Source organism: Peromyscus eremicus, chromosome 8a, assembly GCF_949786415.1.
Source record: "Peromyscus eremicus chromosome 8a, PerEre_H2_v1, whole genome shotgun sequence".
NCBI lineage: Eukaryota > Metazoa > Chordata > Mammalia > Rodentia > Cricetidae > Peromyscus > Peromyscus eremicus.
Genome location: NC_081423.1, coordinates 87,314,424 through 87,327,192, shown reverse-complemented (window position 1 = coordinate 87,327,192; position 12,769 = coordinate 87,314,424). Strand labels below are relative to the sequence as shown.

General features: G+C 47.2%; 1 protein-coding gene across 5 annotated transcripts in view; it reads left to right on the top strand.

Annotated features, from left to right (window-relative positions):
- The first annotated feature begins 3,587 nt into the window (after positions 1–3,587).
- Marchf10 (membrane associated ring-CH-type finger 10) overlaps positions 3,588–12,769 on the top strand; it is a 40,515-nt gene continuing 31,333 nt past the window's right edge. Inside the window, exons 1-3 of one of the 5 annotated variants that reach the window (XM_059271949.1) lie at positions 3,588–3,674; positions 6,039–6,115; positions 11,226–11,332. In XM_059271949.1, coding sequence (XP_059127932.1) covers positions 11,243–11,332 — 90 coding nt within the window. In that variant the 5' untranslated portion in view covers positions 3,588–3,674; positions 6,039–6,115; positions 11,226–11,242. The other 4 variants (XM_059271948.1, XM_059271950.1, XM_059271951.1 and 1 more) reach the window with 4 other exon arrangements.

Sequence of the window (12,769 nt, the reverse complement as noted above, 5' to 3'; positions counted from 1 at the left end):
AAAGCATCTCCCTAAAGACATTTTTCTTGGCTTAGGTTTGTAATTAATTGTTTTTATTTATCTGTATCTGTGTTTATGTTTATGTTATGTTTATGGGTGAACTTATAGGCAGAAGATGATGTCAGGTCCCCAAAACTGGAGTTAGGGGGAGTTGTGAGCTGCCTGATAAGAGTATTGGGAAGTGATATGGGGTCCTCTGGAAGAGCGGCAAGTGCTCTTAACCATTGAGCCATCTCTCTGGGCCTCTGTCTGCTTATTTTTTGAGACAGGGTCTCATTATGTAGCCCAGGCTGGCCAGGAGTCTCACAAGCTTCCTGCTCCACCTCTAGAGTGTGGGGATCACAAGGGTGGTGCACTGCCACACCCAGGCTAGAGGGCTTTTTTTGTTTTTTAACAAACAAACAGGCATAGTTCCTGCCAGGCTTGAATGAAGGCAGCTCCAGCACAGTGACCTCAGCTGATGAGAACAGGAACTCATTAGTCATGGGAGGCTCAAGCAGAATGACCCCGTCTACGCTGCTGCGGGGGAGGCCACTTGGCACAAGCTCTGTGGCCTGCAGGAGCTCCTGATTGTATGCTGACAAGGACCTAATTAGTCAGTAGTCGGTGTGTGTGTGTGTGTGTGTGTGTGTGTGTGTGTGTGTGTGTGTGTGTCTGTGTGTCTGTGTCTGTGTGAGGGTTGGCTATTTCAACACCGTTGAGTACCTGGGCCAGGTGTTCATGGGAACCCTGAGTCTTAGAAGAACCACACCCCTCCCAATAGTTTACATTTTGCACTGAATTAAATACTTTTGTTTTTAAACCATCATAGCACCTGAAACATTACACTTGAAGTTGCCCTTGGCAGAACTCTTAAAGAATTTCTTGGGGCTTATTTGCCAACACAAGTCATCTCAACCCAGGCCTATTTAAGCCTTTTTCTTCTTTGCTCATCATTTACCAGGGACGTCATGTAAAAAAATAATGGAGAATAGGGCGCTTCCTTCAGCGGCAGTTGTTTTTTCTTCCTGGCTTTCATGTTTCCCTTTGGTAGCACTTTGCTGTTCAGTGCTGGGAATGACCCGATTTGTAATGTACATGTCAAGGTTAAGTTTACTCACCAAACGCTGATGTCAGAATTGCTTTGTAGCTTTTTTATGAGCTGACCTTCGGCGCTGTCACTTTCTTTCAAGGGCATAGTGCTTTCTGATCATGGAACTGAACTTTCAAAAACCACAACAGAATGGACCAGGCATGTGGGTGCCTGTAACCCCAGCTTTGGAGAGGCCAAGGTGGAATGATCATGAATTTAGAGTTAGCCTGAGCTTTGCGGTGATTGCAACACACCCAGAAAAGCACAAAATAACAACATAGAGTACTCGAAATATAGAAAAGTTTCAGACTGAGATGAGTGACTTCTCTAAACCTTGTTATTGTAACATTTTAAAGTACTGATAATCTATGCTACTTTGCGTTATAGTAGTAAAATATGCCCTGGAAAACAAAACTACCAATTGATAACTTGTCTTCTCTCATTTAAACCCTACAACAGTCTTTTGAAGCACAAAGTACTTTTTTTCTATAACTCTTAAAACAGAAAATCAAAGATCCACATCTAATATGTGCCAATATGTTTTTTTCTTGCTAGTGGGCAACATTAAATTGTTGGGAATGGGAGTCTTGTTCTGAGCTCTGGTCTGTCCCTTGTCAGGTGTCCTTGGCTGTGTCGTTTCTATTCAACTATCTCACTCAGTCTTTGTATCTTTCTCTGTTAATCGGTAATAATAATTATCACTAATTACCTTACCATCTTTGAGGTAAGTCCTCAAGCTCCCTAATTATCATTTTACTACTACAGATTCAACCACCACCACCCACCCCCCGCCACACCCACACCCACACACAAACACACACACACACACACACACACACACACATTGTGAGAAGGTTTCACTAGTCTCAGGCCTCCATTTCCTCTAAGTACTGGGATTTCGGGCGTGTGCCATCACACCCACTTTATGTGGTGCTAGGGATAAAACCCAGAACCTCGTACATGCCAGGCAAGCACTGAGCTACATCTCTAGAAAGTGTCTCAAACTTGGCATCCTTAATCGTACAGATCCCTTTGAAAGGCCAAGACCACAGAGAGAAGTTCCATGCTCCATCCTTACAGTTAATGGTTTAGTAGAGAATATTTGATAGGCATCTGAGAAGAAGAATAGAATGTGGTATTGCCAGATGGCTCAGCAGGTAAAGTATCTGCCACCACACCTGTCAACCCGAGTTTGGTCACCGGGACCCACAGGGTGGGAGAGAACAGACTCCCGCAAACTGTCCTCTGACCTCCACGTGCACGTATTTTGTATGGCAAACCCAATAAAAATACAATGCAGTAAAAATATTTAAAAAAATAATAGAATATGGGTGGAAAAGGCAGAGTCCTGAAGGTCAGATGAGAAGGAGCCCCAAACGAAGACTCCCCCAAAGCGTATTTTGTCTAGACCCTGTGCCGCTCAAGATATCTCAGAAACTGGTGAAGATGAGTGGGATTCGGCGGGTAATAGAGCCCCATCTGGCGAGGGATGACTCAAGGCAAACAAACAAACAAACAAACAACAACAAAACCAAGAAAGCAAGTCCTGGGGAACAATAGGGACAGTCATAGTCGAGAGTCTGGGGCTCACTTCTCAGACTGTGAGGAGTCTCTGTGAGCATGTTGTTGGTGACTGAAGACATTTGGACCTATGCTGCTTATGTGCGGGGAAGAGGTTGGGCGAGGGAGTGGCTGACGGGCTCCGAGTGTGGTTGCAAGGTACATACGTTAATCCAGCTCAGAGACCATGGAGGTGGTAATAAGAATAGAAACCTGGAGTGCCATACTGCCAAGGAATAGCCACCTGAATGTGGGGGCTTCATAGGAGACACCTGGACCCCCCCAGACATATGGAGACTCTGGGATACCGGTGAAAGTTCCAAGAATTTCTATTGTCTATCTTTTTTGCTCTTCTCCACCCAGTCTAAAAACGCCTTTAAGTGACATCAGCCAGCAAGTTACTGAGTACTAAATATACCAAAAACAAAACAAAACAAACAAAAAAACCCAGAAGAGCCAAGGCTGTCTATCAGAATCTCACAGAGAAATAAACCCAGCCCAGGGACAATGAAGTGAGCCAAGGACCTGGTGAGCACTGGCCTAACCCTCCAAGCACCTCCTTCCTGGAGAAGCCGGTAATGACCACTGCTAAGAGGCCGGCTTCAGGTCTCCCTTCTGAAGTGGATCGGTACCTCCCTTAACCGTAGGATTGGTACATTTTACTTGAAGATCCCTGTACATCAAACCATCTCAGGAAGTGCAGTATCTTTTCTTCTTTCCATGTACTGCCTTTAATATTTTATTCAACTGAATTTTTTTCCTCTCCCATTCTCTAATCTCCTTATAAGAAACAGCACCGCCTCTGGGCGTGAACACAGACAAAATCAGCGTGCCTCTTCCAAGACAGCCGCCATCACTGCTTTCCTTTCCCAACTGCATCCCTTCTCGTTCCCACGGCAACCAGCGGGGCCGCCCACGTGTGGACTCAGGACCCCCGGGGGCAGTAGTCCTGCCCCACCCCCACGATCCACGCTCGCGGCTAGCGGCCCAGGCTCCGCTCGAGGAAGGAGGCCCGGTTGCCAAGGGAACGGGAAGACGCCAGGTAGCCGCCCCCACCGTCTCCGCCCCGAGAAAGGCCGGCGGCAACGGCGGACAGCTGCCTCCGGGAGGAGAAGGAAGAGGGGCCGCAAGAGGGAGGGAAGACGTGTGGCGTGGGGGAGGAAGAGGAGCCCAGGACCGGCCCCACGCACGATTGATGGGCGGCTCCTCTGCTGTGGGCCTGCCTACCCGCTCCACCCCGCGGCCCCTTTAGCCTCTGACAAGGGGGCAAACAGTGCTGATCCCCAAGGTAACGGGCGACGCCCCAGCCTTCCCAGAACTGAGGATCGACTTTTCCTTTTAAATTTAAAAGATTCTAGAGGGGAATCAGGCCTGGAGCTTGGTGGCCAGCCTTTCTCTTCCTCTGGCTGACCCCAGCCAGCTCCAGTTTGTTTCTGCCTCAAAGGAAGAGATTGAAGGGTCTGGTCATGTTTTGCACATTGGCTGCCCCTCACACAGCTGAATACCTTCTCTGTATATGCCATTGGTCTACAAGTCCAGGAAACGGCTTTTGAGTGTGAAAAGATGGTATTATTAATGCTAGAACCCAATGGCTTGTCATACTTGGGGTGTTCCTTCTCACTTTTCCAGTTACAGTCTCTCCTCTGGGCTTAATGGTCAGTATTTGTTAGCTAGCTCTCTCCCGCCCTCGACCTGCATTTCCCAAATTAAATTGGAAGAGTCAGTCCCCCCACCCAAGCCCTCAGCCTCTGAAGTATAAAATGGGCCTAGTCACTAAACTTATACTCAACACAAGTTTATAAAGTGAGATTTTTAAAAATCTCTATAAGTTTTTTTTCCCCCCCACAAGCTAAAATGGAAACAAATCCTGTAATCCTTGTCATTACAAATTAATTCATTGTGGAAAGGGTTGAATTAAAGTTTTCTCAAATCCTTCTTCCAAGCACCCAATCTCGGGAAAGGAGGAATTTATAAACCTGATTGCCAGGCAGTAACACAGCTACTTAAAATTTTGTTTCAAATGAAGCATCATTCTAAAGAGGTTAAATTTACATTTTGCTTATTTGCCAAAACCAAGACAGTATCGCTTTAGTGATATTTCACAGAGAGAGCAGAGCGAGAAAATGGTAAGATAGCTTAAGGCACTCCTTTCAGATCAGGGTTTTTTTTTTGGGGGGGAGTACAATTATAGACACAGAAAAGGAGACAGCATGTACACATGAATGTAATATGCATTTATATATACACATGTGTGATCTTTTTAGAGAATGGGAAGAAATGTATTCTGCCATCAAGTCCTGTTCTTCTTAGGGTACCTCACTCTGAATTCCCTGGAAATTTACCTCAAGAGGAATTCATATGTCGTAGAGTTCTTAGAATATTCCTCATTGAAATTTCACAGATGTGTAGAATTCTGAGGCCTGGCAGAACCCCTCACTTCCTCTCTTCCTCTCACACATCTCCTCATCCCTGGCCCTTTCCCTCTGCCTAACATGGCTTCGTACACTGATTTCTAAAACACAAACTCGGGGCCAGTGCTTTGTCACCCAAGGCTTACAACAGAAGTATGCGTGACCATGTGTGAATTTCAGACCTGGGAAGCGGTTCAAAGGTGAGAACAGAAGACAATACAGGTTGCTATTTTAGAATCACGCCTTGCCCACGTTTTATTATCCACCCCCACGCAGCACTCTGTCAACTGCCTAGATCTGCTGGGGGGGGGGGACAACAGCCTTGGCTTCAAATGGCCATCTGGTCGAGTAGGCTCACGAAATGGAACTCTGAGAATCAAGTATTAGCTCTTGTGGATTTATTTCCCGTACAGTTATTTCTATTTCTTGTTCATTCTGGTCAGTTCCTCAAACTTGCAGCACAGTCTAAAACTCCAGTTGATGTGGAGAATATTTCTCTAACCCGAGATAATTGACTGTCTCCTTGCTCTGTCTCTAATAGGACAGACACCAAGAAAGCAGATTGTTTCATCTCTTAAGGTTTTGATACATTTAAATAAGAAAGTCCAGGTGGCACTTCAGTGCTTCAAGTATTTATTTTACAGTGAAATGTAATGGAGAGCTTCTGGTGGGTGGGGGAAGAGTCTCTTGTGGGCACAGTCCTTTGTTGTGTAGAAGATTATGAAGTCAGAGGTATCTAGCAAGTCTTAACAGTGGTGTTGGTTCCTACCTCTTCAGGCCAGGTTATTTCAGGCCTCCTGACTAAGAACCTTCCTTAATTATATCACCCGAAAGCCATGCTAGATTCACTGGCTTTCTGTACTAACTTTGCACCTACAATGTTTCATCCCACTGGACTATGGGCTGTGCCCTTTTGCGGCCGTTAACATAGTCTGGTTATGAATCCTGGTGTTCTCTGCCTGATTAATATTCAGCCAGGCTTCTCTTCCCAACAGGAGCAGCAGGGGTCCATCTTTCTGTTTTTAACCCCACCGTTTTCTGAAAAAGGGGGAACAGACGTCATTCTATGCAGGTACAAATTTATATGAAAAGTTACAAGTGGTATTTTTAAATATAGTCCATAAATGTCTGAAATGATCAGACACATACACACACACACACACACACACACACACACACACACACACACATAATCTTTATGCTGACTTGCCTCAGGTATTTGTTATAGTCATAGGAAACTAACACAGTTGCTGAGAAATATAGGAAGAAAAAACAGGTAATGAGGGTAAAGCCATATCCCTGTGGAAGTGCATGATGGGAAAGTGCTCACCCAGCCATCCTGGGCCAAATGATAGCAAGTCCAAACTGTCCCGAAGCATTCAAGAGAACAAAGTGTGGTGTGTGAGGTGGGGGAAGGGCTCCATAGAACTGGATCAAGTTGGTCTTACAGGACACAGGTTGATGTGGAACTCAATTCTTATCACAGGGAGAATTATTGGGTAGTTTTAAGAGGGGAGAAGCATGATCCTATTTAGGTGTTTTACAAACTATAGAACTACATATTGTAGCTTTAGACCCTAACTCTCCAAAGACCCTCTGTCTATCTTGAGAGAAAACAGTCCCCCCGGGACCAGGAAGCTCTCCATGCTGCTCAATGGTAGATGATAAACCTTGCAAGATTTAATAACTCCTAGACCAGACGCTGGGTCACCTTGAGTCAGGGACAAGCTGACTGTCGATATCTACACAAACTGAATAAGCAGAGGAGATTAGGAAAGCCATGGAGTGCACACACCTGAGGGTTGGGTTGGCGACTGTCCCCTTGCCCTTTCTGAGGAGTTGAGAGCACACTGTGGTCATTAAGAATGTATGCGGCAATCTATGAAAGAGCTTCGGTGAACGAGGAGCTGGAGCCGACTGTAGGGGCTTCGATGATCTGTTGAAGTCTGGCAGTCTCAGCACGAACAGTGCCATTTGATAACTTTGTGAGCTATAATATTGTGGTCATAAATTAGACCACACCAACCAAAGCCTAATTTCTTGAAGTCAAGACACGTCTTTACCACCTGTTTACAACTAGTTAAAAGGAACTTCAGCCTTGTTGATGCAGTAACTGCCCTTGCTAGGGGTATTAACAGCCTCCTCCTGGAAACATCTCTCCAGCAGCTGTGGAACAGCACCCACTGGGTGTTCCTCCTGCCTCTGGGGTCCTTTCCGGAGCTCCTCTCCAACCTCCTCTTCCTTACATTTTATTTGTTGATGATTTTGTCCCACGTCCATCTTCTCTGTTCAGTACCCATTCTGCTTCAGCTTCAGTTGTTACCAGTATGCCAGCACTGGCCAAATCTTTTCCTGTCCAGTCAGCTCAGAGCCTTGCATCTCTCTAGCTGCCGGCTTGACCTCTCCATTTGCAGTACTGTAGACACTTCAAACTTCGCATTCTTTTCTCACAAAGCTGCCCTTCCTGATTCCAGGCAGGCAAAGGGTAAGATGGGAGGTGTAACGGCTGGTTTTGTGTGTCAGCTTGATACAAGCAGAGAGGAAAGCGCCTCAGTTGAGGAAATGCCTCCATGAGACCCAGCTGTAAGAGCCATTGAGTGTTAAGAGCTCTGTGGGGTGTTCTGTGGGAGCTTGGAAGATAAGAATGTTGAGAGCAGTGCAGAGGATGGAGGCCTGGCTTGTGAAGTTTCAAAGGGAAGATGAAGACTCTGTGGGGGCCATTTGTTACTAAGATTCTGTGGTTCTGGTTAGCTGGGACTGAAGAATGAGCTGTGATGAACAAGATACCCGAACTACCAAAGCGAAATTTTGCTTTACTGGGATACTTGATGCTGGTTGGCTAGAGCTAAGAAATAGAGACCAGCAGCCTGGTTATGGTGGCGCATGCCTTTAATCCCAGCTCTTGGGAGGGAGTGGATCTCTGAGTTCGAAGCCAGCCTAAAACTGAGAGAGAGAGAGAGAGAGGGAGAGAGAGAGAGAGAGAGAGAGAGAGAGAGAGAGAGAGAGAGAGAGAGGAGAGGAGAGGAGAGGGAGAGGAGAGGGAGAGGAGAGGGAGAGGAGAGGGAGAGGAGAGGGAGAGGAGAGGGAGAGGAGAGGGAGAGGAGAGGGAGAGGAGAGGGAGAGGAGAGGGAGAGGAGAGGGAGAGGAGAGGGAGAGGAGAGGGAGAGGAGAGGGAGAGGAGAGGGAGAGGAGAGGGAGAGGAGAGGGAGAGGAGAGGGAGAGGAGAGGGAGAGGAGAGGGAGAGGAGAGGGAGAGGAGAGGGAGAGGAGAGGGAGAGGAGAGGGAGAGGAGAGGGAGAGGAGAGGGAGAGGAGAGGGAGAGGAGAGGGAGAGGAGAGGAGAGGAGAGGAGAGAGAGAGACAGACAGACTAGTATGACTTCTGGGAAGTGTTTCCTGAGAGCACAGAGAAGCTGTATTCCAGAGGTGGTCAAGGTTGTACCTTGTGCTGGCAGCTGGACTTGGTAATGTGTAAGAGTCACCCACGTGGTACTGGTTTTGAAGGCATGAAGGGGTCATGGACAGCAGCTGAGGCTTGGCACTGAAGAGGCCAGGAGAGGCCATCAGTGAAGCTGCAGCCTCAGTTGAAGGCCCAGTACCGAAGGGGTCGTGCAAAGAAGCTGAGGCTGGGCACCGTGAAGAGAGTCTAGGAGAGGCTGTTGGTGAAAGCGCAGCCCGGTCGCTGCAGAAGACCCCAGCGTTTTGGAGATGCCGGTGCTGTGGCATGACCACCAGGAGCAGCAGCAGTGGAGTGGAGCCAGCGGGAGCCCAGAAGACAGCTGTGTGTGCTGCAGAGGGCGGAGCTGGAGAAGGGACCCAAGCCCAAGTCTAGATCATGAGTAGAAGCCAGACATTGGACGTTTGGGATTTTGGTTTGCTTTGAATTGTTTGTGACTGTGCCCTGATTTTTTTTCCCTCTGAAGTAAAAGGGTTTTTTTATTTGTTTGTTTTTTCGAGACAGGGTTTCTCTGTGTAGCTTTGTGCCTTTCCTGGAACTCACTCTGTAGCCCAGGCTGGCCTCGAACTTATAGAGATCCACCTGCCTCTGCCTCCCTAGAGCTGGGATTAAAGGCATGTGCCACCACCGCCCAGCTGAAGTAAAAGTATTTTATTGGAGCCCACAATTTAGAGACTTTGAATTTGGAAAGACTTTGGATTCTAAAGAGATTGGTTATTTTAAAGGGACTGAAATTTAATGTATTTGAATTTGTAGAGACTGTGGGACTTTTAAAGTTATTTATGTTTCTAATGTAAGATCTTGGGGATGAATAAAAAAGGAAAGGTTGTAGCTTAATAGTGATGTGTTTGTGTGTCAAGTTGATAAGGGGTCAGTTGTACTGGCTGGTTTGTGTGTCAACACAAGCAGAGATCCAGCTGTAAGGCATTTTCTCAAGTATTGATCAATGGGGGAGGGCCCAGCCCATGGTGAGTGGTGCCATCCCTGGGCTGGTGGTGCTGGGCTCTATAAGAAAACAGGCTGAGCAAGCCATGTGAAGCAAGCCAGTAAGCAGCACTCCTCCATGGCCTCTGCAAGAGCTCCTGCTTCCAGGATCTTGCCTTGCTTGAGTTCCTGTCCTGACTTCCTTTGGTGAGGAACAGCAATGTGGAAGTGTGAACTGAATAAACCCTTTCCTCCCCAACTTGTTTTATGGCCACGGTGTCTTGTCAGACCAATAGAAACCCTAACTAAGGGAGGAGATAACAGAAAAACCTCAGTCATGTCTTAGCTATATGTCTCCTGATGGTCAGAATGCCTCCTTTTTCAGTAAACACTCTTGAGGCTGTAGTTAGGCTCTTTTTCTGGATCAGAAACTCTGAGGTCTGCCTTGCAGCATTTTGTTGTGAAGATGCAATGAGTTAATATAGGCAGATGCTCAGAGTGGCACCCGGCACTCTACAGGCTGGTCCATGGAAGTTCTGACCCTCCCTCACTCCCACTGTCCTTCTTTTCTACCTCCTCTTCTTCCTCCTCACACATTTGCTACCTAAGCCTTGTTACTACCTCATCTCATATCCCAGCGGTGGTCACAACTCGGTGTTTTACCCCACCCTATCCTCTATACTACAACTTCAGGAGCCTTTTAAAAACACAAATGTACAGGGTTGGGAGATGACTCAGTCAGTGAAACGTTGCTGGAGGAAGCATTAGGACTTGAATTCAGGACCAACCCTCCCCTCGCCATCCCCATCACCTGTTTAAAAACCTGGGCAAGCAGAGATGGGAGGATCCCTGAGACTTTCTGGTTAGCTATTCTTGTAAAATCAGTGAGCTCTAGGCTCAGTAAGAGACCCTGTCTGGACAAAATAAAATAGAGTGACTGAGGAGAAATGACAACTGATGTCAGACTCTGGCTTGCACGCACACATGCACACACTCGCACACATGCACCATGCACCATTTATTCCCTGGGTTAGAACCTATCAGTAGGTCCATGTGACTTCTCATTATCACCTGCAGGGTCCCAAGTGAGCTGATCCCTGCCAGCCCCCCATCATCCTGGTGCTGGTCCCCACCAGCTGCCCCAGATGCCCTGCCCTCACTCTGTCCCTCACTCTCCTTCGCGCCCTGAGGTACCTGCTGTCCCTCTCCCAACTCTTGCCTGACTCGTGAGTTATCAAACCCAGTCAGACTCTGCTCTTCTACAACACCATTCTTTCAGAGAGGCCACACCCGGCTCTGTACTGGCAGTTAGAGTCGAATTGTCTAGTGTTGGTTTTCCACCCTAGACTGTCGGCAACACAAAGGCGGGACCTTGTCTGCCTGACGGGCTGCTGTAGCCAGCAGCTGGCAGTGTCTGGGTTGGATTAGGGACAATGGTCACACACGAGAATTTAAGCAACCTAAGACTTCGAAGTTTGGTCACTGCAGGTCTGTCAGGGTTCTTGTTTCCATCTCTGCCATGTGGTAGAGCTGCTACCAGTCAGGTGTCTCTGTCAAGCCAACTCCCTGCGAGTAACCAGGGATCACTGAAGTCCTCTGATGAATGTGACAGTGTTATTTATGGGTGGGACAGAAAAGGCTATCAAGACTTGGACACAAATACAAAAATGGAACGTCTGTACCTTCCAAACAGTGGGGGGAATAGATTAATAAAAGAATACATGCACTCATACCCAAAGAAATCCAAATATGGTGACTCACAAAAGCATTTGTCACAGTACGCTTATTTCTCTCTCTTCCGTAGATCGGAGACTAAGAACCATGTTGCATGAAGCAAGGGACAGGCAGAAGTTCGTCAGTGATGTTCAGTATCTGCGGGACATGCAGCATAAGGTGGACTCTGAATATCAGGTAATTGCGGCAAGCAAGCCTTGTCTTTGGGGGTAACAGAATTTTAAGGCAGCATCGGTGTAAGCCCACCCCCAACCTGCCACTCACTAATTGACTACAAAAAGCCACTCATCTTTCTAACCTGTAAAATGGTTAGTACCAACTTCGTAATACTATGAAATTAGCATTTTATCCCAGTGGTGGTCCCAATTTTCGTGTTTTGCCTCATGCTATCCTCCATGCTACAATGTTAGGGGCCTTTTAAAAACCCAAATGTAGGGGCTGGGAGATGGCTCAGGCCGTGAAATGTTGCTGAATAAACATGAGGACTTGAGAACATATTTAGTGCCGGAGCTGGGGCTGGGGCTCAGTGGACAAGAGCATTTGTGGCATTAACATAAGGACCTGAGTTCAAAGCTCCTGCAACCACACTATAAGCTAAGCATGGCCATGTGCAGGGCAGAGAAAGGACCTAGCTTCCAGCCTAGCTCCAGATTGAGAGACCCTGTCTCAAAGGAGTAAGGTAAAGAGTGGTACAGCAGGACACCCAACATCTTCCACTGGCCCCCACACATGTGCCTGTGCACACATACACCACATACATATCCATGCATCCAACAAATTTTTAATGCAGTGTTTGGCCCACAACCCTTGACAATAAGTGATATTAGAGTTCATATTTTGCTAACTGAGAAGCAAAAAGACCTCAAGGGGTTAACTGAGTTGCCCTGCCATTTACAAAACAGCATGCCCTTGTGTTGTCCTGGATGCTGGGAGAAAGGTGGTTAGCACACTCTACCAGCAAACTTCTGGTCTCCGTGGCTACAGTGTTTGCATGCGAAAACAAAACTGATGGGAGGCCTGAAGGGTCATGATGCAATTACCTGGGGCTGGCAGGGGACGGACTTGCTGGACTCACTGTGGGATTCTTAGCGCATTTAGGAGATGTCACTCAGCTCCCCGCTGTGAGAAGCAGCCCGTACCAATCAAAGAGACACATCCTCAGCCTCCATGGAGCTTGGAAGGCAGTCCCTCCCTAAGGAAAACACAGCTCAGCTATCAGGTTTTTCTGCTCCTTAGCAATTTCAGATAGAACTGAGCCTTCTGGGTCACCAAGGAAACCAGACCCGGCTCAGTTGCCTGACTTCACCTGACCAGTGCCACTCTGCTCTGGGGTTGGAAAGGATCGGCAGTTTCCACACCCAAGAGGACTACAAAAGGGGGGATTTCCAGAAATTGAGTTAAGAATGTCAACACACGGACGGGTTACTCAGGGAATCATCCGTTTTTCACAAAGATGCCTCCACTACCTGGCTGGCATGTAGAAATACTTGTTTAATACTGTGTCTACAATGAATGTATGAGGCAATTGTCTTGTTGTCACTGGTCCCAGGTGAAGAAAATCATACAACCATGTGTTCTGGATCCATTGCAGCTTTATTTTCTAAGATCACTTAG